Source organism: Gavialis gangeticus, unplaced genomic scaffold (genome assembly GCF_001723915.1).
Source record: "Gavialis gangeticus isolate Ggan-Ray unplaced genomic scaffold, GavGan_comp1, whole genome shotgun sequence".
Taxonomy (NCBI): Eukaryota; Metazoa; Chordata; order Crocodylia; family Gavialidae; genus Gavialis; species Gavialis gangeticus.
The window spans coordinates 47534435-47559889 of record NW_017728993.1 but is presented as its reverse complement, the minus strand read 5'-3'; the positions used below and the strand labels follow the sequence as shown (position 1 = coordinate 47559889).

General features: G+C 37.7%; 1 protein-coding gene and 1 long non-coding RNA gene across 2 annotated transcripts in view; one reads left to right on the top strand and one right to left on the bottom strand.

Moving 5' to 3' along the window:
* LOC109286890 overlaps positions 1-7068 on the top strand; it is a 17377-nt gene extending 10309 nt beyond the window's left edge. The window contains exon 3 of the long non-coding RNA XR_002094703.1: positions 7057-7068. This is a non-coding gene — a long non-coding RNA (uncharacterized LOC109286890). The remainder of the gene's footprint in view (positions 1-7056) is intronic.
* A 4283-nt stretch (positions 7069-11351) lies between these two features.
* LOC109286889 (uncharacterized oxidoreductase ZK1290.5-like) overlaps positions 11352-25455 on the bottom strand; it is a 62932-nt gene continuing 48828 nt past the window's right edge. Inside the window, exons 4-7 of the mRNA XM_019501698.1 lie at positions 20375-20466; positions 14292-14474; positions 13706-13765; positions 11352-11696 (exon numbers count right to left, since the gene is read on the bottom strand). Coding sequence (XP_019357243.1) covers positions 11601-11696; positions 13706-13765; positions 14292-14474; positions 20375-20466 — 431 coding nt within the window. The 3' untranslated portion in view covers positions 11352-11600. The remainder of the gene's footprint in view (positions 11697-13705; positions 13766-14291; positions 14475-20374; positions 20467-25455) is intronic.

The window sequence follows — 25455 nt, the reverse complement described above, 5'->3', positions numbered from 1 at the left end:
CCAACATGGCTGTACTGCATGGGGTATGTAGACCTCCCCTGTAAATCAAGATAACTGGATTCTGTCTTCAGTTCTGTGACTGCCTTGCTCTATAAGTTTGTACACATCAGTTAACTTGCTCTGTAGCATTTGATAGTGACACTCACTTATGTACAAGCACAGATGGAGTGGCACGACTTGGTTGATTTTTATTAAAGAAATTACTTAAAGGATGGTTATAGAATTCTAAAGTGAAAAAACCCACTTTGCTCCTCTTGGGAGTCTGATTAAGGAAAACAATCTTGCTCCTTGTAAAGAAAGGACTAGGTTTTCAAAGAAATTCAGGTGCCTAACCATACAGATAGTCTCCTAGTGAGATCTTCAAAAGCACATCAGTACCAAACTCTCATTGACTTCAATTGGAGGTAGGTTCCTAGCTTGTTCGGCTTCTGAAAATACCATTATGAGCCAAAACACCTTTAAAAATCTGGCCAGTAGTGAGAACACTCCAAATGCATCCAGGATCAGACCTTACAAACGGGATCATAGGCAGTAGCAGCTTGAATACTGTGAGGCTGAGTGAGATAACTCAAACTACCATACTCATAAACCATATAAGAGTATGCCAGAAAGATATGGAGGGCAGAAAGTGTTTATTAGGAAACAATTGTGGTGTGAGAAAGAGAAAAAGTGAAAAAAGGGAGAACCAAACAGCTTTTTATTAATTTTGTGAACACAACATTAAACATAATCCATTGGTAAGAGCTCTGAGAGTACTAGAGAAAAATTCACATGGGAAGCAGCATAGTGAGGTTCAAATGCATTAGTATTTCCATTACATGACTGTTGCAGTGTAGAGCCACAGGTCCGAAGCTATCCTTTCCACAATGGATAGGTTAGATGAATCAGTTTCTTATTGATGTTCATAGAGTTTAATGATTCCATATCCTCTTCCTTCAGACTAAAATCAAAAACCTAGTTTGGGGGAAAATAAAGCAGTAAGAACTCTCATGGGCTAAAGTACATCTGTCCAACTTCTAAATTGCTGCATGCCACATGACACCCCCTCCCCTCTGCTGCACATGGGTGTCCCCACCATTGCTGCACCACATACCTGTGCCCTCCCCTACTGTTGCACTGTGCACCCCTGCCTCCACTGCTGCCTCGTATGCCCAGCATGGCTCCAGGTTCACCCTTGGCTCCCCTGGCTGAACAGTGCTGCATTGCCCTGCTCCCTGGAATGGGGGCAGGCAGCAGAAGCTGGAGCGATGAGGGGAGCAGCAGCTGAGCAGGAGGCCTGGGGACTGCAACTTACCCACTCGCAGGCCGCAAGCAGCCCATGGGCCATCAGTTGGACAGCCCAGGCTAAAGCACATGAAGACAGATTTATCATTAATATATTATGAATTAGCAAAATCAGGTTTGATTTCATTGTTAAATATTTTAATACTAATCATGGTGAACTTAATTAATATTTCAATACTCATCATAATAATTTAGCAGTGGTTTAGCCTGATTCAGCATTAATTTCATGGAGACTAATTTGAAGTGTTATTGATACACACATTACACTGATTATTGCAAAACCTGAATGAACAATTTGCATTTCCACTGAATACAAGTTATTTTTTACAGAACTGTAAGGGAAAGGTGACATTAGGAGAAACTTATTTCCAAGCAGGAAGAATGAACAGACATTAGCGTCTGAACTACAGGTACAGCTCTAAGTTTATAAGTGATAATACACTAGAAAGAAGAAAATAGAAAAGTAACACGAAGAGAATATGAAAAAAGTATTGGAGAGAGTTCAATCAGTGGCATGAACTAATCTTACCTTAAACCACTTAAGCTCAAAATTATATAAGAAATGTTACCATAGTGCATCATTCTGTCCTTCTTATTTGCACTTATCAGATTATAGCAGAAATGCTCTAATGGTGTAACTGGATAACATAATGCTCATAAGAAAGCATTAGAAAGATATTTTCCATCTAATTTTTCTTCTGCCAATGCAAGACATTCAGGCAATGTTCTACAACCAGAAAATCTAAGACATTACTGGAAAGAATACATTGACAATGTTCTGAAAGTGATAAGTTGATTATGATAATCATCTTCCAAAGATGGATATTGGGTGTCTATGATAGGTTATATCTGACAAGTTCACAAAAAACCTGCTTGTCACATCACTAACCAAGTTAAAGAAGGAAGGAAGGAACGAACGAAGGAAGGAAAAAGAAAAGATGAAAGAATGAATGAATGAACAAATGGCAACATACTGGTTCTATGCCAGAGAAGGCAACTTACGCTAAAGAACATGACCTCTACACTTACACTTCATTGAGTGATCTTTCACCAACTTTACTATGCGGCCCTCTGAATTACTTTCCAGAAACTCAGCTTGGCAGCTGTAGACCTAATTTCTTTTTACAGGATGAGTCCAAGTCATGGAGAACTAACTACTGGGGAATAGATAGGTCATAGAAAAACACCCCACCCTTCCACCATGACACTGTAAAAGCTTGACTCAAAAAGTGGGGTGGGACCAAAACCAAACAACTCCACTTTCCTAAAACAAATCCATTTCATAGCTAGATAATGTATTTGAGCCTGCACATCCTCAGAAGCTGGAAGTCCCAGCTAGAGAGACACAAAAGTCTTTCCTAATTGGAGGAGGATAAAAATCTAGCCATTTAAGGGACTGGATTACAGCTGATATAGATAAAAATATTTGGTCATGCAGCTTCTGAATTTGTTTCAGTTTTGGCTAGCTCACCTCTAAATAATGACATCAAAGATCACTCTAAGTAGACTGGCTGCACTAGTATAGGTTAAGCCAAGGAACTATCTAGGACAGTGATTCTCAACTGGGGCACCATGTCAGCTTGGGATCCTGTTAAGGGTGATGCATAATATTAGCACTGTTAAGTGTGCAAAAACTCTCACGACTCACAAGATAAGCCCGGAGATTTCAAATAGGAATCCATAATGTTAAAAACATGCCAACCTGTTGTGGTCTTGTGAGTTGAACAAAACAGAAGAATTTCTCTATTATTATTTTGTAGGCCAGAAACAAGAAAAAGCTAAGAGCTGGCATTTTCCAGGGCATGGCTTGAGTTTAAATGAGAGGTGTCTTGAGTCTAAAAAGATTGAGAACCATTGATCTATGGCAATATCATATTAAAGCTGTAAAAAATTGAAGGGTTCTTTACATGAGGAACTGAGATATGGTAAAAGTGGATCTCTGTGAGTCTGTTTAGGGCCAAAGTGGCCCTGTCCAGTCCATGCGTAGCAGTTTCCATCTGATGTCAGCACTAGTGGGTATACGTTATATAACTCCCGGATGTGGTAGAAGTTCTGATTCAAATTCATTTGAGGGTCTATCCTGGCTTTTACTTCAATGAGGCCTGAACATGCTCAATGTCCTGACCAGTTGGAACCCTTCTGCTCTGGTTCATTGGAGAGCCTTTAGTGTATTCTTTCACTGTCTGGCTGTAGTAGTGATTAATCCCCTGTGATGCTGAGAATAGATAAGTGGCCACTGAATAAAGGTGGCTGGTAAAGACATGTTGCTTATATCATATATATTACATGGGCTAGCTGAATGCCAGCCATTCAAAATCCCTTTTAGAAGCATTTGAAATCTCAAGGGAAGTTAAGAAAACTGTTCAAGGATTAAGTTCAAGCCAAATCTTCAAAGCATTGGGCAGGGAGGGAGGAGATATACCTAGACTCCCTTAACATCAGTGACAGCAACTCCATCCTAGTGATTTGCTTTAAAAGCAAAGGGTTAATATCATTAGCTTTCCTGTCAAAACAATGTTGCACTGCAGCTTTAAAAGGAAATCTGTTGGTACACAAGGTCAAGTACACGTTTCAGACTGCTGGACTGGGAAGGTTTTTGAATTCTGGCAGCCTGGTTATTACATGTGTGTTGCTCACAAAAACTGTGTTGTTTTTTTCAAGTTTAGACTGTGAAGAAAGATGCAACAGAAGCAGATTTTGTGCAATCTCTTCTGCTGTGCAGTCAGAAATGCCTTTTGTATGTAGTTGACACCACCACCACAGTCACTGTCACAGTTTCCCAACTAAAGGGTCACAGAAGCCTTTAACCCACATAATATAAAAGATGCAGTTGAGAAAGCATAGAGGCACAAAAATAATAAGAACCCTAGCCACTCTCGAAAAGTCAGACAGGAAACTTATTGCCTAGGCGGCCCTCAGAGAAAGCCTCGCCCTTCCACTTGACTGTTTATATTTTTTCTTTTCCTATTTATTGTTTCAAACCAGTTTCCATTCTGTTAATGATCAGAGTGTTGTAGCAAAGAGGGCTAATTGTAGATGCAGGTCTTGATTACTTATTATTTTAAATCGGGTGCTATTTACCCCACACTAAAAAAGGGGTGCCTCAATAGCTCATAATGTAAATAACACAGACACCTTCAACTTTATTCCACATCCTTCTCACAAGGTTGTGAGATACAGTGATAATGTACCATACATTTCCAAGCCTTAACCTGTGTCAAAGATCAGAGAGTTTACTCTTTGGAGCTCGAATGGATGGGATGAGGTGTTTCGGCACCAGAATCCACTGTGCGTAGCACTCTGAATGTTCACTGTAGGCATTCATTTTGAGAAAATCTGCACCAAACATCCTCTGCCAGTGCCCTCCTGGGCATTGTATAAAGCAGAAGCAAGAAATGGAGTGAGGCTTTCAGTTTTCATACCTCTGGCGCTTTTAAAGTCTTTTTGTTTTTTTATCTATTAAGTGCAGTACACTTCTGCTTCTATCAACAAATACTACTACTCATACCCTAACAACCAGGGTGGGTAAAAATTATTATTATTTTAAATAATCAAAAAAAAAAAAAATAAAAAAAAAAAAAATCAGATTTTGCATTTAAATCAGATTTTTTTATTTTATCGTATTTTTTTATAATGCTTTTTAAAAAAACTCTATATAAATAAAGTTTTAATTTAAGATATATTAAAGATCAAAGATATCATAATGGAATAGGGTCTATAACTTTTAATTGAATACTATTTAAGACCATATATTCATGTAACCTTTTTAGAAAAGTTTTATAAATAGGTCACAACAGGCCGTGGATTATATTAGGGGCCCAATCTTATGGGGTTCCCAGAGACTTCTTTATAGATTAGTAAAGATTAAGGAAAATCACTCTACCCAATGGGACTCAGTGCTCAGTCTAGAAGATCCCATTAAGTGTCTCTGTGACGCTTAGTCTTAGTTCTCAAACTGTGGATTTGTGTCTCCAGAGATAACATCCTTGTTAACAGCACTATATGGAGATGAGTGATAAAAGACCTGATTACTTACCCATTAGCCCTATTGTCTCTCTGCAAGTTTGGGTACACAGATTCAAGCTCTTATCTCTCTCTAAAAGTGCAAAGTTTTAAGAAGTTAAATGAATACAGGATATCAAACAACAAGAATGCACTTGTTGTAGAAAACAATGATTAAATTGAAGCTTCCTGAACAATGATTTAAATCATAATTTAAATTATCTGATGTAAATCAAATCCACCCTGCTAGCAATACTGTCAAGCAGGGCCTAAACTAACCAAAGGCATGCTTGCCTTCCCTTCCTATCCTACCATTTCATAATTTAAAGATCTAAGAAAATGATATTAACTGTATTTTAGGTATTGGTTTAAATCTGTCCATGGAGTTACCACTCTAGGAAAGGATGAAAACCACCTTCACAGTAAGAGAAAACAGTTTCCTTTTTAAACAGAGTAAGATCACTTATAAAGATAAATGTGAAATATGAATCCAGTAAGTCAAATTCTTTCCTGGTACAACTCAACTGAAGCCAAAAGAACTAAACAGGATTTGTTCTAATGAGCCTAAATTAGATTAACTAACTCAGTATAAAAGATTGACAAAACAATTCACAAGGGAAAGCAAGCTACAGTGATAACATACATTATATTCCAAGGGGCTTGAGGATAAAAGGATTAAATTTTTATGATACCAGGGCAAGTTAATGCTTCCAGTAGGAAACAATGGTTGGTGAGCAACGATGGCACAATGTACAAAAATGCCTATCACATCACACCTGCAAGGAAGATAACACAGCTCAGTTTAGTGTCAGCATTTATTTAAATCCTTATTACTCAAACTACTGTGCACTTGGAACACAGTTAATCTTTAAAATGATACTATTCTGTAGTTCTAAGTCAATTACCTGTTAGTAAAAAAACTGCCTGGAAAAAATGAGCAAAAACCTGGAAACAGGCTTTAAAACTAATGATAACTGTGTCTCAAGTTACCTGGAAAATAAAAATCGGAGACCAACTGTAACTTTTAGAAACTGTTCATTACAGGGAAGCGTGCTAGCTGTAAGTCTTCCACAGTCATGTTATTTCTAGTCAATACTGACACCTGAGCATGGTAAACATGGGTTGCAAATACCACAAAGATTTAAAGTTGTGCCTTATTTAGATGTAGAATGCAGGGTTTATTATCAGAAAGAACTAAGATTATTTAGTTTGGAGAAGTGACGAATGATGGGGAATTGATGAATCTCCAAATACCGTATTTTCACACATATAACATGCCCCAAATACAATAAAAATCTTGTTTTTGTCTGCAAAGAGTGGGGACAAAACCTAATCTTTAAGCTGACTCACCCTCCCTTCCTTGCTCAGCTAAAACTCTAGTACAGGGGTAGGCAATGTATTTTGGCTGGAGTGCCGAAAAAACCACAATGTCTACCTTGGAAGGTGCCAGAATGCCAACATACCCAGAGCAGCTGTTTGCAGCCTCCCAGCAGCAGCCAGCCCATGGAGCATGGTCTGCTTGCAGCAGGGCTTGCAGCCTCCCAGCCACCTGCTGGAAGCAGCCTGAGCTCCGTGGCTGGCAGCAGGTGCTTAGAGCCCAGGCTGGCACTGGTGTGCCAAGCAAAATGGCCTTGTGTGCCACACTTGGCACACGTGCTGGGGGTTGCTGACCCCTGCTCTAGTAGCTGCTCAAGACTGGTCCTCCATAGGTAGAGCTCTGATCTTGAAAAGAGTTCAAGCTGTGAAACAGAAAGAAACCAGAAGCCCTAGCAGACAGCAACATTTCTCTAAGAAAGTTTAGCTGCATTTGTGGAAGGTCAAGACCAGTAAAAAGGAGAGAGAATCTTTTAACACCTGCGAAGTAAAGAATTAATTCAAAGGCCCATTAATAGGCCATTGACTCCCTCAGCTGCCTGAAGAGTTATACAAGAGCTGTTGGACTGTGAAGCAGGAATCAAAGCAGGGGGCTTCTATCATGGGCAAAAAATCAGCTTTCCCACTTAAAACACACAGCCCAATTTTTGGAGGCTGATTTTAGGGGGAAAGGCACGTATTGTATGTGAGAAAATATGGCAACTGACAGACAATTACAGAGAGGATGGAGATGGGCTTTTCCCTGTGGCTATAGGTGACAGGAATAGGACTAACGGCCTTGAGTTACAGCAGGAGAAATTTAGGTTGGAGATTAGGATGAACTTTCTGACTATGAGGGTAGTCAAATATTGGAACCGACTACCTAGAGAAGCTGTGGAATCTCCATCCTTGAAAGTTTTTAAGAGCAGATTAGACAGACACTTGGTTGGGATGATTTAGTAAGGGATGCTGCTGCCTTGACCAGGGGGCTGGACTAGATGTGATCTTGTGATGTCCCTTCAAGGCCTATTTTCCTATGATCCTGATTTTATGATCAGATGATATGACTATCCTGGATGAATACAAAGATGTAGCCTTGATACCTTTTTAAACAACTTAAATGTAGTTACAAGTGTTACACCTGGGGTTACCCACCTTCCTACCAACATCTGCAAATTTTATACATACATATATACGCGCGCGCGCACACACACACATATATTCTACTCCCTGGCACCATGTTAGACGCAGACAAATAGGGGTGAATTATAATTCCATAGGGAAAATGGTGAAACTGACCATCATAAAACATTTCAATTCCCAAAGTAAACATACTGAAAAACAGAGAAAAATATTTTTTCCCTCTAATTTTTCTAGGGATGGTAAATCTTAATCATAGCTGTTATTTGCTCTGCCCAAACATGTGTTCTCCTATGCAGAGGAACTTCTTTCCATTACCCTGCTGTACCAGAATATAGTCATGGAGGGGATGTCCATGGTGCTTTCTCTGGTCTCAACTCTGATCTCACCAGGAGAAGATGCAAAGCCAGGATCAGACCTGCCTCAACTAAGGGAACAGTAAGCTACAGCAATGAAGCAGGAAGAGAGGTTATTTCTGAAGCTATCACTGCAATGAAGAACTGGTGCAGTTCTATAGGTTTGACAGCGTGAAACAAACAGTTGGGAATGAGTGAAGAAAATCTATCCTGTTCTAGCCAGAAATAAGCTCCCCAGTCATTACTCAGACAATACACCACCCATGGAAATGTAATGACGAAGTAAATACCTGATGAGTTGGTCCCTATTTTTTTCTGTGTCATTGTGATTGAGAAAAAGGTAATATTTTGACATGATGGTTGCTTCTTCAAAGTGAAGTACCAATTATCTTCTGCTGTTTCTGAACTATTCTCTAGTGGCAAAGAACATGTCAGGGTATATATTTGGAGGCTGCCAGTTCCCTTGGGTGGTTCTCTTTCTGTGCCTCACAATGTACTCAAAGCCTAAAAAAGTGGATAAGTAGCCTACTCCTCTACAATGTGCTTTGTCTTACTGCTAAATCTTAACATGTTTAATGAGCGTCAGTACACTTGCTTATTCTGAAAAATTATTTTTCAGAGGGTGCATTAGTTGATGCCATAAGCAGAAAAACTTATTTGTACCTCCTTGCAAAAATGAGCTCTTTCATGGTCCTTTTGCCAGTGAAATCATTCCTGTCATACTTAACAAATGCGTAGGGGCTCAAATTTCCAAAACTGCCTTCCAATTTGGGATGCCTATGTTTTGCATAGATGCAGCTTGCTTTTCAGAGCACCATGCCAATGAAGTGAGTGCGACTCAGCCACTCTAAAATCAGATGCCTGGGCAGTCAATATAAGGGGCACCCCAAATTAAAGGCTATTTTTAAAAGCTGACCACTTATCTTTGGTATGAAGGCACAAATCTATCTTAGAATACAGAATTGCATGGAAGTAAGAGCAGATTTTGAGACAGTCTATTTCCTTGACCATCTTGGAAAACCCTGCTGCAAGTTCGGAGCTCAGCATATGAGTATTTTCTCTGGAATGTCTGCAGAACCAGCCAGCGGTTCTGAAGGAACAGTTCCCAAGGGGAGAAATCTGTCTGTATCGTAGTTAAATTCTGTAGAAATGAAACTTCAAGGACAAACAACAATGAACAGCTAGAGTACATGGCTTGCTGCTAAGCTGGTTCTTGATAAAAATTGAGGAGCTTTGTTTCATGATATGACTAAAACAAAACAGCAGTGGGAAAATGGCCTCAGGAAGTTGAAACACAATATAAATCATAGTCACATTTTCCATACCTTTCTAGACACAGGAACTCCAAAAATATCAAACCAACATGACTACAAGCTGAATGCTCTGCTGGTAAAAAACCTGCACATTTATTTCTCAAAATGTATCTGTAAAACATGTCTTCAAGCTTTTTATCATTAAATCAGAAGATCGCTATATTGTGTTAATGAGATTTCTTGGACTAATGCACCAAAGTTAAACTAATTCTTATCAAAAGCTGCAACTAAACACACAGGATTCTGTAACAGGAATGAAAGCAGTAATCATGCAGAGTTAGATTAATCTATTTTTGTTCAGTGGATTAGCTAGTTAAAATCAAAAGCATCTACTGTGTTAAATTTCAGTTACAAACCACTGAAAAAATAAAGGGAAAAAACCCTGGACATTCACAATTAACTGATGTGCGACAGCATGTTAACCACAGCAAAAATCATGCAGGGTCAAATCTCAAGGCTCTGTTATAATGCAGGCTGATCCCTTACTCCTACACTTTGCAGTAGCTTGACTGACCGTGAAGATGTTCAAGCTTGTACAGAAAGAAACATAGGAACACAGGACTGGGACCATCAACTCCAGTCTCCTGCATTCACAGGCAAGCGGTAAGCAAAGGAATCCTCTACATTGTTACCTCGAACCCTCGCCTATTACTACAAGGAACAATATCCAACAGACCAAAAATATGCCACAGGTAAAAGCAGGGAAGAGAAGGACACTGTCTATGCCTGCAGCTTGAACAACAGGGAAAGACTTGGTTAACATGCTCAGAAGATGCTATGAAAAAACCCCATCACCCATGCCACAAAGGAAAGCAAAAATTCCCAAAGTCCATATCAGTCAGACCCAGGAGAAAAATCCTTATCTGAGCACAAATATGATGATGAGTATGACCCTGAGTGGAAGATCAAGATGATCTAGCCAGGAATGCCTGGGTTTTGAAAGTATTACTGCACCCCCAGTCAAAAACTCCCAGGCTTAGCAGTGATCAATGTTCTCATGCCTCAAAGGAAGGAGAAACCCTTTCAAGTCCTACAGAGACCAGAAGTATTTGTAAGAGGGGGAAAATTTCCACCTGATGACCAGCAAAAGACTTAGGCAAGAAATTACCAGATGTCTTCCACACTACAAGAGTTACTTTACTCTCCAACTTGGGGACCACAGATGCATGACTCCACGTCATGCACACTGAATGGTGTAACAGAACTTCTGGTTCCATCATAGCACCTTTTCCATAAATACTCCCCTGATATCTGGGAATTTTCTTTTAATTTCCAATCTAATTTTTTGAGCTGTTTTCCATTAAACAAGAGGTATCTGGCTCAGGGAGGGTGAGGATATCATGATATGTCTGTCCTTTTGTGCAAAAATTCGAGAGATCCTACATACATTTTTGGTTTAACTTCATTATGTGCTGAATCTTGTTTGTCCCACAGAAGCACATGCTCCATTGGAGGACCACATGCATAAAGAGATGCATACCCTAACCTAATGGTCTCTATATACATCTGCTTATTTTCTATCAGAGTCTGTGCCTGGCTGTTACTGTTCTCCTGTTTTAATGTCAGTCCTGTGAGTAATTTAAACATATGTGGCCTTTTGGAAGGGCTTCTGTTGTCTTTTTCTGAATCCATATTATTGTTTTATGTGTAAACTCTTTTGAGGCCAGGATCATTTTTTGTTATGCATTTGTACAATGGCCTGTGACTGTGAATTTTCTAAGCACTACCCTAATAAATAATAGTAATAATTGTAGTATCAGTAGTAGCAGCAGCATTTTTCATACCCAGTGTTTTCTCCCATGTACACTATCATCATCTGCCTAACAAACAACCTGATGTTAATAAGAGGATTTAAATGGATTTAGGTATCTTTGGATAAGATCCAAATAACAGAAGCACCAAATGCAACACAAGTCACAAATTTATTGAGATAAATATTTCAGACAAAAAATGTATATTTCTATATCAGTATGTTATCCTAAAGGAGCGTTTCATATACATGTAATCAGATGTTACAGATTTGAAATCAATCAGTGATAATTACTGTGAGCCATCAAGCTTACAATTCGATTCTTACAGTGAGATTGCTCAAGCTTAAATCAAATATGCAAGTAATAGATCATCAACACAAGAAAAGCTCAAACCTTACAAGCTACACAATAAGGGTTGGGACCCAGGAAACATGTCGCCCATCATGCATTCCATTTAGAATGGCAACATCATCTTCTGCTAATGTAAAATCAAATACCTATGGGAATGCACACAAGGTTAATGCAGTGGACACAGAGAAAAAGCTAGAAACTGTTCTATTGATTAAGCTTATTTACATGTATTTAATTCTGTAGAAAGATTTTCTATGTTTTCTGCCCTACAGACTATCCTTTTTTGTCGTGAAGTAAGAGAATTCTATTAAGCTAGAGCTGGCAGGACCCAGTCCATTTCCTTCTTACTGTGCTTGCTATTTTCATTTATGGGCTCTGCAACACTAGCTCCCAGAACCCTGGCCTAATGCCAGAAAGGTAAGGCAAAAGTCATGACAAAGCTACTTCTGACAGCTCTCCATATCATCCTCAGGAAGGATATAAGAAAAATCTAATTGCTATTCCTTTGAAAGCCAGAGCTCATCACTTCTTTGGTATTTTCAGAAGCTAGGTTTAGAGGTTAACAGCACCTCACCACAGCACTTCAGCCAACCACAAAGAATCACTAAGAAGTCCTCGTACTTTCATGTAGCCAGCAAACCAAAGTCTTTGTGTCAATTCCAAACTATGTATGTCCACTGAGTCTCTTTACAGAAGAGCACCCAGTGTACTCAACTAAAACAGAGTATGAAGGCATTTACTGCAGTCCTTAGCATTCAGTGTAGCCTGAGAGTAGCCACTTATATCCCATGCACTGGTCTTCTACAGCCACAGGGAGGTTGGCTACTCTTACAACTCAGTTGGTGGTAGTGTTCTATTAGCAAAGTGTCTGTGCAGACTTAATTTTTCCTATGTTTGTCAAAGGTACATCTCATGTGGCAGAAAGACCCAGGGGAGCCTGAACTGCTGCCAAGCAAACTTCTCCTCTCCTATACAGTCCAACAATAAATGGCTGCTGGAATGCCCCACTGTAGTCACAGACTCAGCCTTCGGGCTACCTACATTTAAACTGAATACCAACCAGTGGACTTCGACGGTATGTGACTTTTTCAGTACATCCATTGAAAGGAGCATAGAACAGTTATATAGTGGGACCTGGGGCCAAGGTATAGAATAAAAGAAGATACTAAAGAAAGAGAAGAAAAAAAGAAGAGAAATTCTGTTTTTAAGTTTGTTGATAGAATGCTGTTCAGTCAAATATTACCAGAGATACACATAACTAATTCACATACACACAAGGTCACAAAGTGCTTAACTAAAGGGCAGTGGGAGTCCCTTACTCTGGTAAAGTCCATATTGCTTCCTGCTAACCAATCCCTGGTAAAGACATCCTTAGTGGCAGAGATGGAACTTATTCCTGAAAACACACCATGAGCTTTACAAATGCATGGCCTTACATTATTGAAAATTGTTCCTGAGAACGAACATACTCAGAGCGACCAACAACGACTTCAGCCTACAACTCAGCTGAATACTGACATAGGAGAGGAGGAACAACCAGCCAGAAGACACCCTATGGAAAAAGGCACAATGAAGTCACAAGCTGAGATGATGCCATTTCTCTTCCACCTTCCAACTCATCTATCCCTTCTTTCCTAAGACCTCTTCTCTTTCATGTAAATGTGAGGCAGGGAGGTACAGAGGCTTGTTCTGCCAGTTCGCTAACTTCCAGAGGGCTTCCTGTCATTTACAGCCCTTTGCATTCGCTTTGCCCTGGTGTATAGGTAGCTCTCAGTACAGCGCTGAATTCCTTCCATTGTCTTCCTATGCGTCCAGTACAAAAGAACCCTGATGTTGGCTGTGGCCCTTGTGTGCTGTCACAATCCATGTACTAAATAAAAATAATAATGAAAACTAAACACAAAACTTTATGCCTTCAGTAAACTTAATCTCAATAAGTAACATTTTTATACATTTCAATTGGTTTCTTACAGGTCTGGCTATTAAAGGGATTATTTGCTACTGTATTACAAAATTTATTTTGCAATAATTCACCAATTTTAGTGAAGTTGCTCTGACATAAAACTGATGTAAATAAAGTGGAGAGTCAGACCCAAAGTATTTAATCAACAATAATTTGGTCATTAGTCATACAAGATCAGTAACAAGATCTTACCTCACAGTTTTCCTGTATCCTTTCCACTTTTGTAGATTTTGGAATAGTGACAACCCCATTCTGAAAAAGGTAATACTGCTCATCATTAAACATAATAGTAATTTAAAAGGAAACCAGAATGTTTTCCAAACATTTCTTAGAGCAACAATGTAAATAAGATTCCTTCCTCAGCCTTGATTTTACTCTACAAATATCACTTTCATATCTATATACCACTGTTTATAATGATAATTATATAGTGTATAACATTCTAAAATTTTTTTTTAGTTTTCGGTTCAATTTAAAACATTCATTTGTATTCAATGGTCAGTGCTATATGTTGGGAGATAGAAAGCAAGCAATACAACTCACCAGTGGTAGCTTTTAGTTTGCAAATATCTTTTTTATTGGTATTTTACTGTGCTGAAATCAGATTATATCTGTATTAAAAATATTGCCATGATTAGCATATTACATTCCCGTTACCAAATAATGAGAAGTTAGTCCCTGGTGCAGCAGTAGATCAAGTATAACAAGGATAACAGCACATTATTCCTTTACATGTATGCATCACGGTGGCCACCATTGTATTGCTCACCACACTTACCTGTATGCTCCAGCGTATACAGATCTGTGCAGGGGTTTTGCCATACTTCTTTGCCAGCTGAATTACTTTAGGATGAGTAAGAGCTTCACCTTTGGCTAAAGGGCAGTATCCTTCAAAGACAATGTTTCTGCTTCTACAGTAATCCAGCAGCTCCTGGGGTCTTTGGAAAGGGTGATATTCAACCTTTTATGAATGTAGAGGGAAAAAAAACCCTAAGAAAAGCTTTTATGTCAGTGTGTACTTAAAAGAAAATACAGTAAAGATATTTTTGAACTTTGCTTTTTACACTACAATAAAATCAGCAGGAATGAAATAACATTATTTCTGGAAGATTTGTGTATAGCTGTCCATATCTTCAGAAGAAATGGAGAGGGAATTAATGCAGAAACCTCTTGCAGGAACTTAGGCAGCAATTTGCTGCATATGTTAAGGCTCTTTCCCTTGGGAGCAAGCTATATAAAGCAGCTGACCTGCCACTTCTACTGCTGGACTTGCACTTCTGTTCATTAGCACAAAGACCGCAGAATGTTTTTGAGGAGTACAGGTAGTTACTTAGTATAACCCAGCCCCAGACCTCATCATGTGTATTGGTGCCTTAGCCATTCTTGCTTTCCGTTCCTTTCTTCCTTGTTTCCACATTTTTGTGATGCATAGTTGAGGGGAATAAAGACATTTCTGATTAAAATAGAGTACTAGGCCTGTGTATATGACTTCTCTGATCAAAATAGAGTACTAGGCCTGGGCAAAATGCACTGGAATTGACAGTACATGGGAGAACCGTGAATTAGGAGTTAAGGCAGTGTCATAGGGACAGAAAGGAGCAGGTAGCCTGAAGTTATGTGACTATGTATGCTGGATGCCATTGGTGGAAAGAAGGATCACCAAAAAATGATATGGAATGAAAGAGAATGCAGATACTGAGGTATAGTCATACAATGGAAGTGGAAGATGCATGTCATTTGATTGTTTGGAAAATGAATCCTCAAAAGTTTCAAGTTTGGAAAAGCAGCCAAACTTTTTTAGCACTTACCCAAACTTAAACTGTATCTGAACTGTATAAGTTCACCTCCATAAAAAATGGTATCTTGGAACACTGTGCATGTTCTGTACTGTACAATTAAATTTCCCTGTATGCTCAAATCAAAATGACTGTGGAGTTTTCTTTTAAGTAGATACAGTATAATCATGTGACAACTCCAAACCAAATAGCCAGCACCACTGTTTCAATGATCTAACTCTTGCGTATTTTGAGGAAAAAACCTCTTTAGAACAATTACAGCAACACATGGAATCTGGAAAATTTCTTCCACCATAAAAAGGAAAAACGAACATTTCCTGCTTCTCATCTTTAGTACATGTTGTCTTTTCAGACAACAATAGTTGGGAACAATAAGTTGGCATTCATTCAATACATGCTAAGTAAAACTGTACCCCTCGAAGGCTGGGCTGAGTCATCCTAAAACTGCTATGATCTAAATTACTGGGTGGACTGGTGACAAGGTTCAAGCAACAGACACATCCATGTCTTCAACCTTTGATGTTTCTTGACCTTTGAATGGCCTTTGTATTAAATATTTATATTTGTATGGTCAGTGTTTAGGTCACTCATGTATTCATTTACTCGCATCTGAACAGAAAAGGAAATATTTCCATTGTTTGTTGCACAGAACTGTGGGGAAGAAAAAGAATGAGCCAGCAGTTCCTTTCAAAATACTGTTTAACAAAAACCAAAGGGTATCTATGTATTTGCTAAGTATCTGACTATACAACATGACCACTGAACATTTTAGAGACAGGTGCTTGCTTGAAATGTAGATATATTTTTATAATAGATTTTAAAAACTTATTAATGGCTAGGGCATCATGTTAAAATATTCCTAATTTGTGAAATTTGGAACTTGATAAACCTGCAGGAACACTACCTAAATGGTATATTGCTTAATGAGTGCTATAATAAAATGAAAAGAAAATAGGAATTGGATAGTTAGGTAAGAGTCTTACTGGGTAGTTGTAATGAATTAAACATGTAAAAGCAAATCTGAAATAACTCTACTGACTTCAGAAGATTTGTTTCCTATTTATACCAATGTAACTTTAAACAGAATTTAGCTCTTAGTCTTTTAAGGCTGCAGAGTTGCACAGTTCTAAGGTTTTCCAAACATTTTTATATCGAGTCCAACATGCTGTTATGTCACCTTCCAAACTGATATAGAGATAAGGTTGCTTCTGCTCTGGAAATGATAAACATTGGATCCAAAATTTTGCTAAGCTGATTTCTGGGAATTCCTGTGATACTCTGCTGTGAGGCAGACAAGAGCAGGTAACTTCTTTGTAAAATATTTTTTAAGAAATCAGTACTTTTTTTTCAAACATTCATGGAAAATTTTTGGTACTTTGGAAGGTGAGGCCACAACAGTACTAGCTAGAGGGACACAGGCTGCATGACCAATATGTAACCTTCCCTTCTACTAACAACACCTACTTCCTGATCTGTACCACCCATGCTATTTTAGTGCAGATTCTTTTCAGGCAAAGATTATCAATCATATGTTGATGAAGTAAGGTCCACTATTCTCCGAGTCCTTGGATTGTTTTGTGTATATCTGGCAGGGTTTTTATCAAGGCGTTTGCAGTTGTATGGAATCCCACTGACCCCTTCGCAATTGCTATTAGTCAGCCACATGGGAAACCAAAGTCAGCAAGGCTTTTTGTAAGCCATGGAAAGAAGACACTGCAGCCAATAGACAAGTGCCCCCCACTGGTCTACAGTGTCTTCCACCTGTCTAAACCAGATAAACAGTTGGCAGGAAAGTCTTACCCCTCTTCACTCCACTCCAGGGGCCACAGAAGTTTCAACATTTGAGGGCAAACTTAGTTTTCTTAGTTCCTGTGGCATTCTTCTGTGAATTTTCCAGAGTGGGCAATCTTGACCATTATGTTCCTATTTAAAATTTGATTTTGGGCCAGGAGGTTGAGTTTCTGTTACAGTTGAGACCACACTATATAGGAAGTAATAATTTCCTAATGTGCTAAACTTGTGTGAAGTAGGGTGTAAAACTCAATACTAATGAAAACATGAACATTCATTAAACTGTTTTCTCTATTCTTAGACTGATACAAACTTGTCGTGTCCACTTTGTATTTTAAGAAATACTAATAGATATAGGTCTAATATGTAGCATTTAGAGCATAATAATTTATACCTGTTTCTAGCCGCTCACTTAATTACAGTGTTCAGGTTAATTAAACAAACTCCTGGGAAATTTCTGCTTTCTCTTATTAAAGGACAGGAACAAGAAGCCACAAAGAGAGTACATCTCTCCCTCTCCCATAAATCTGTACTTATCACTTCTATGTCCCAACTGTAGACTCTACAGTTTTATAGCTTCTGGTTCATTGTAATGTTCTCTTTGATTAATTTATGTGGTATCAGAATTAAACATTTGAACATTGATGCTTATTATTTTAGGTTCTGTATAGAGAATCTGACAGGAGATTTTAAGCATGAATTGTTGGTGGAGCTGCTATAGACTGCAATCTTCCCAGCTAAAAGCAAATATCTAAGAGGAGGGTTTTCTCAAAGATCCAGTTTTGTTTTTTTTTTGTTAAGGAATGTGAACATATTCTTTCCTCTATGGGTACTGCTGGAGCAAAAACGTCTCTGAGCTTATGTGCTTTTGACACATGCATCTCTACTGGAATGTGCCATGTGAGATATACATCCGCAGGAGAAACTTCAGTTATACAATTCTACAAAAAAGTCTAAGATTTTTCTTGTTGAAAACTGTTTCCTTTTACAACCATTCTGAAGTGTTTCTAGAACTTTAAGGAAAACATGTATAGTTGGGGAACATTTTGCACAAAGCCTTTGCTTAGTTCCTGTTAAAAAAACTGCATAAATTCTTTGAGATGTCTATTTGTAAAACTTTTGTATTTAAATACAAGCTAATATAAGTAGTAAAGATAATTTATACATAAATTTAGCAATGTCATTCAGTATTTCACTGGTTATTAAAGTAAGCAATCATTTAAATACAGAATGTTTATGTTAATTTGTGGACTTTATTAGTTACCTAGCAGTGCTTAAACAACTTCCTAATCATTCTCAGAAAGACAAGGGTCAATTCCCTCATGATGACTTATGAATCAATGCCTTCTTTAAGGGCAGAGCTAATCACTCTCTTTGAAAATCATATCAATTTAAACAGAATACATGTTAAAGCTAAATTATTTTTGTATAAAATGTAAGCATCTCTGAACCACAATTTCATTTTCTATTCATTCCTAATAGAATTAAAGAAAATGGATTGAGGATAAGAGATTCAAACTCTAAACTCAAAAAATATTCTGAGATCTTGGTCCCCAAGCACAGACAGTTACTATCCTGTTGTCATGTGACCTAAGGATGTAACCAGGACCATACATGGCATTGAGTGAATTAAACAGTGACAGCAGCTAATATTTAAATAAGCTCTATGCTATTTAGACAAGCTTTAAAAGAGGTGTGCCTTGTATCTCCAGTGAAACACTGAAAGCAGATTAAGTATAAAACTCTCTGACTGAAGCTAGCAGCACACACTGCTACTTTCTCTCAGTTTCAATGGCTTCCTTGTGTCAATATTTTTCTCTCATTTTTTGCAAGCAAGCAAGCAGCAGCAAGAAGCACCCCCACAAAAGATGTCACTATACGGAAACAAGAAGCATCAATCTTTTTGCACAGCACCGCTTCTGGCACAAAATTACATCAGCACAACTTTGACATCAAGAGTAAGGGAGATTTTGCCACAGCACTGCCAAAGAATTATAATTAGTTTTGTAATGATTTTTAATGGGATATTGAAACAATACTGTACTTTAAGATAGTAGCAGCTTATCTTGCTAAATGCTAAAAGGGTTTAGGCCACATATTCTTGGAGAGGAGTCATATGCTAACACAAAAGTGTGTTATCTATAATACACTAAATGGAACTCACCTACTTAAAACAAATTTCTTTGCCCACTTATTATGTTGTCATTATCTATAATACACTAAATAGGACTCATTATTAATATTTAAAATAACATGCTTTGCTCTTGACATATAGGGAAGTGTGTGCCCAGCTTCAGGAGAGCCTGGACCACTCTCAAAAGAATAATCTCTGTGAAAAGTTCTTCTCAGAGACACATATGCGAGTTTATAATTACAAACCTAATGGTTTATTGCTTATGTTTTCTTTTTCTTATTTTCATAAAGTAGAGTAGTCAGAGTTAATAGTATTTAATTATGGTAGCTCTTAGGGCATGGCAAATATCCTCAAGTGAAGATAGTAGTGGGAGACTTAAAGCCCTAAAAACAGGAACAACTATGATGTGGCCTGCCATTTCTACTTTCTCCAGTCTGAACATTTTATCACTTTTTAAAGAAAATTATTTGGTTCTTAACTATTTAAAACACTTTCTTCTCTCCCACATCATCATCTTTAACTGTATCTTTAAAGCATACATTTTCTTTTCTGGTTTCATTTAGGACCTATGGTCATATTTAAAATATTTGTGCAGGTTTGAAAGTCTTCATCTGTGTTAGATATTTCCTGGCCATATAAGACCAGTTTCTGTCACACTTACTCAGATGTACAAGCAGTCCATTTAAGCGAATTATATCACATATGAAATAAGGATGGAACCAAGATAGCAGACTCTAACCTATAATACAAAATGCAAGTAGAAACAGTAAAGTTTCAAACCACAGAAACTTTAAATGTGACAACTTCACGCTTTGGCTCGTTTTTCAGTGCTGGCTAAGGAAACAACATTTTAAAATGTAGTTCTTAAATACTGAAGGCCCTGAAGAAGCTCATTCACTATGGTAGTGCCAAGGCTCAGTGGTAAGCTGCCATCAACTAAAATTGGGCTTGTGGCCTTCTAGCAACAGGATATTGGCCACAAAATGTCTGGTAAGCAGACAACTGGCCTCACAGGGACCTTTTTAAAAAATAATCGACTGAATTTTCTTGGCCTAACTCAAGGTGTTTTTCAGAGATGAAGTGGAGAAGATGGGGTTATTCTAAAAAGAAGTGTCTTAAATGTACTGTGTAAGCACTCACCTGATTAACATGAGGGGTTACTTCACAGTCTTCTTTTAGTTGTTCAAGATGATTTATGAGAAAGTTGCTTACGCCAATTGACCGACACATCCCTAATTAAAGGAGGGGGAAAAGTACATATGACATTCTAGGAGAGAAGAAAGTGCTGAGAATTCTAACTATTTTGGGGAATGACCTGAAAATATCACTTGTGAGTGGACAAAATGATGGCAAACACTTTATTTCTGCATAATAAACTACTGCAGATATTTACAGGAACACAAATACTGAAATCTAACTTGACAGCATTATCTGCAAGCATGGTTCTGTCAGAGTCACATAAGGAAGCCGTTTTATAATCTAAACACATTGGAGGCTCCCCAGTGTATAAAAACTCCAGGCTAAATTCTGGGAAAGGCCAACATCGTATAAGCAAAGAACAATTGTACTTCATCAGAATGAAAAGAAGGAAATGGTGTTCGGAGCAGCTTGCCAAAAGCAAAGAAAAGTGGAACATTTGCAAAAGACTAGTTGGGTATGAGTAATAAAACACGAGGACGCACCATCCTAACAAACTGCCCCCTACTGACATTTAAGATAGATTATTTTACTATGAACAAGATGTTATGTAAACTTCAATATAAAAAGTATACGTAATTCAATGCTTCCCAAAAGTCAGAAAAATCAAAGCATAGGATGGAGTTTCTTTCTTAACATTGATTTTCTTCACTTTGGTTAATGCACAGATCATCAAAAATTTACCATTTTGCCTATGTTTAGTTTAATGCATTTGTAAAGAATAAATAATGAATGTGTGAACATGAGTAAATTAAGTGCTGACTGACAGCCCAGGAGTCAGACATGCTCTTTTTAATCACAGAAATGAGACAGCCTGCTTCCTGACCCTGCTCTGCCCACCTCTGCCTCAACCCTGAGGTAGGCAATTCAGAGAGCTGGTGCCTCTGTTGACACTGTTAGTAAAAGATGCCAGTTGTGATAGGTATGGTGTGAAAACCACCAGGCTCATTTCAAACAGGTCACCAAATGGCTATCAGGCAGAGGTTAATATTCTGTTATTCAAGTGCAGCTAACTTGACCATCCAGGAGAAAAGCTCTGTCTCTTTTACCAGTCTCTTGAACTACCCAGATCTTTAATATATGTATTTCTCTTTAGGAACTTTGGGATCCATTAATTGATTTATTAGATGTATTTATTTACTGATTTTAACTAAAGGAAAAGAAAATAACCAGCTCAGAAGGTTAAAAAAGAAATTATATTAAAAACATGGAAACAATGACTTTTCCCAAAGTGATCCAATTCTACTTATAAAAACAGAATTGGGGAAGGATGGGAGATCCACCAAGCTTATGTCAATGGTGACTAAAAACCAATACTATCTGCCAGCTCTTGAAGTGAATTGCAGTCTTAGTTCATTTTTTGTGGGTCAGGATAGCATATTCACTGGCAGCTAAGCAGAAGATCTAAGGATTGAATGAGCAGAGATGGTGAATTCTCCTTTCTCTTCCAAGTCAGGAAGATTGCCAGGGTAACCTGGGGACACTCAGATGGCCACTATGCTGAATGAGCCTGCCCTATGAATGAAGAAAGCACTCCAGTTATTGCTAGAACACCCTCCTGAGCACTACCTTCTTTTTTGTAAACAAGAGAAAGACAGAACATAAACTAAAAGCTATTTTGGTTCTTCCAGAAATACTTAATCAGGCAATTCCAGACAACTGGCATTATGGGAATAATTTAGGGCCTGATTTTGCAGCCAATCCATGCATGGAGTTACCGTTGCGTCAACTTCAGTGGCAGGTCTGCATGTGGATCAGCCATGTAATCAAGCCCTGAGAGGTGTATTTCCACTCAGTGCAGATATATAGTTGCCATTAATGCAAATAGGATTCATGGATGCATTAAGGGAATTATTTACCTTGATTCAGACTAAAAATAAAAGTACAGGAAATGCATGAGGAAAATTTACTATGTAAATATCTCATTAAAAACACACATACTTTAAATATGAAAGAGACTTAATCCACTTGCAGAATGTTAACTAGCATTCTTTAATGTGACTGGTTTTGAATAATCATGAATAATTCAGAATTAGCATATTCATTTCTTAACTTGTTAAAGTAACTCTAATTACATACAGTACTTTTCTCCAGAAATTTTATAGATGAGGCTACATTCTGGTGCTAGATATTATAAACAAGTTGCAAACATCACATAAAGTGTAAAGTGGGCTTTGCATTTGGCAAAGTTGATAATAATAACCACAAAAACAATTCTACTATGATGTTGCTCTTACGTCTTTAGCCAAGACATGTAGACACATATACAGCAGGAAAACCCTTGTAATATGCTATTATTTTTCTACTGTGATTTCTACTGCAAAATTTTATAGTGGGCAAAAAGCCTTTAACAACTTGGCTGCTAAACTGCTCACATTTACAGAAATTATCATCCGCGCAAGACATGTAGCATTAATTAGGTTTTGACCCATACCATAGCAGTTTGCATAATTTGTATTTAATCTGCCAGAAGGGGGTCAAACCTTAGCTTTAGACCTCTGGTGACACAAATCCTGCAGCACCAACACTAATAAATCATTATGCTACAGAAGTCTGAAAAGTATTTGCAATTTTAACACAAAAGACATCAAAATATTATCCAGTACTGTGAGGAAATGATTTTAAAATGTTCCTTTTGTTGTTTCTCTTGGAGAATGAAAGCCTTTATCTGAAGCAACAACACAATAAAACTCAGCATCAGATATCACAGAAGGAAAAAATCTCATTAGATGTTCTAGTTCATTCCCACAACCAGCTCCCAGGATTTTTTTTACAGTATATTTTCAATTGTTTTGTCCCATCTTGTTTCTTATACTTCAGTTGATTAGAAGTCTACAACTTCCCTTCCACAGAACTCATCAATTTAATTGCCAGGAAATTCTTCGTAGGTCTCCAATCAAGAATCTTCGTTTAAGTGTTGTCTTAAGTTATGCTTTGGGCTACCCTTCCCTCAAAAGTCAATAAAGTTGCACAAATGTATTTTAAAGTAGTAATTTAGCCTGTACTGCAAAATACTTCAAAGTGGGCAAGAAGGGTAGAAATTTTTTTTTTTACTTAAGTATAACATCAGAAAATGCTTAAGCAATGACATCCAATAGCTCTATGGTGACTTTGAAAAGATTTTTTGGTTAAATGATTCATAAAGCTCCTTTCTGATAATCAATATATTAGCTAGAGCATTTGATTTAAACTTTATTATATAATAACCTAGAAGTCAAATCAATCTAACATAAAAGTTAACATGCTTTGACTTTTATATTGTAAGTTTTAACATACTGTAAATAACAGAACAATAAAATATAAATTACACTTTCTGGCCCTTTCAAAACCATATTCCAACTGCATTAAAGTGAAACATTTCAATACGGTAATTTCAATATTTCTGTAAAAAAGTATTTCTGAATTCTCATATTGTAGTAAATTAAAAGTTCTGACTTTTCATTACGATTTGAAACATAAACAAATACTGACATCTCCCATGTTTCAACCAGCTCTCATTGGAGTCTGTTTTAGGGAAGGCAGGAGTTGCCTCCAATCAACCAATTAAGTTCCATAGCTATCACCAGCAATATTCAAAATCCTGCAAAGATGTGATGTCTTAAGGAAATTACAGTAGTTATATCTCTATGTCTTTGTCCAAGAGTAAAGAGTCAAACAGGAAATTATGAAACAGGAAATAAAGAGTGGGTAATTCCCTTTGGTAATGTCCCACTAGCAGTTGAGGGAGTTAACTAACTCCATCCACTGTGCTTCACTCAAAAGTGTTAACAATTGTTTTTCCTTTTTAATGGCCTTAATATTCCACTAATAGAGGTAATCTTTCTTTTGGCAACTTTTAGCTACTCCTGGTCTCTGTTCTCCCATTTCACAGCCTTGGAGAATGTTTTTAGCTGTTTACAATATCACAGATCCACCCATGGAGACTAGTCTTCAGTAGCAGCTAGGATTACAGCTGTTGATTGAACATTAAAGTGAGGGAGAGTGAGCTATCCCTGCTTTATGCAGTGATAACTCTGGAAAAATGTCTTCATTCTGCAATCCCGAAAACAAGGTGCATATCTTATTTGGGGGGGGTGTGGCATGTGAAAAAATATGGTATATCAAGGAAGGTGCCAAGGTACAATCTGAATACCCAAAACATACTTTATAATACCAGGAAACATCTGCTATATTTGATAACTATTAGTTCTTTCAATTTTTCAAAATATATGGAGTCAGATTATAAGCTTCACTTCCAGCTTCTACCCTCTGCTAAAATGTCACAACACAACTAGAAAACTACCCTTAACAAACAGCAGGAGACCCTTTTGGCATAAGGCAATATCCAGATGGCACAGCCATCGCTACACCATGCTATCCTGACATAGGGAGAATGTCATGGTAGGGCCTGGGGCAGGAGTACTGCAGGGTGAGGTACAATGTATACTTTTATGTATAGTCAACCTTTGCTGGTGTCATCATTAGAGGCCAGCATAAATTAGTTTTAAATTACCGATTACTGTACCTTGGATTACAGGCCCATCTGGCCCTTGGCTACAACTGAATTGGTGGAGACAGGCAAGTGGTGTAGCTAAAGGAAATTGAGGATTGAAGCCATATTAAAAAAAACCCAAACAAACAAACCATTAAATAAACTTATTTCCCTATAATTAGAGATCATTAAGGTTTAAACATTAATTATAGTAAATTTACTTATGTAAATATCCATATTTAATCTCTTATCTATTTAAAAATCTGATGATTTTTTGAAAATAAAAATACCCTTCCATGCTTTCTCTTCTATAAAAGATAACAAATGCCAAGAATCCAACATTCACAAACACCATATACAGTAACAGAACAGTGTGTGCTTTGATTTGAGGGGGCACTATTGTCAAGAAAAAATTCCCCCTACAAGCTTCCAAAGGCTGCTCTTCAAACAAAACAACCCCCCCCAAACTCTAACCCAGCAAAGCTTTCTAATGTAAACCACTATGTAATATGTTCTCAGGCCTTATCTAGACTAGGAAAAAAGCTAATTATTT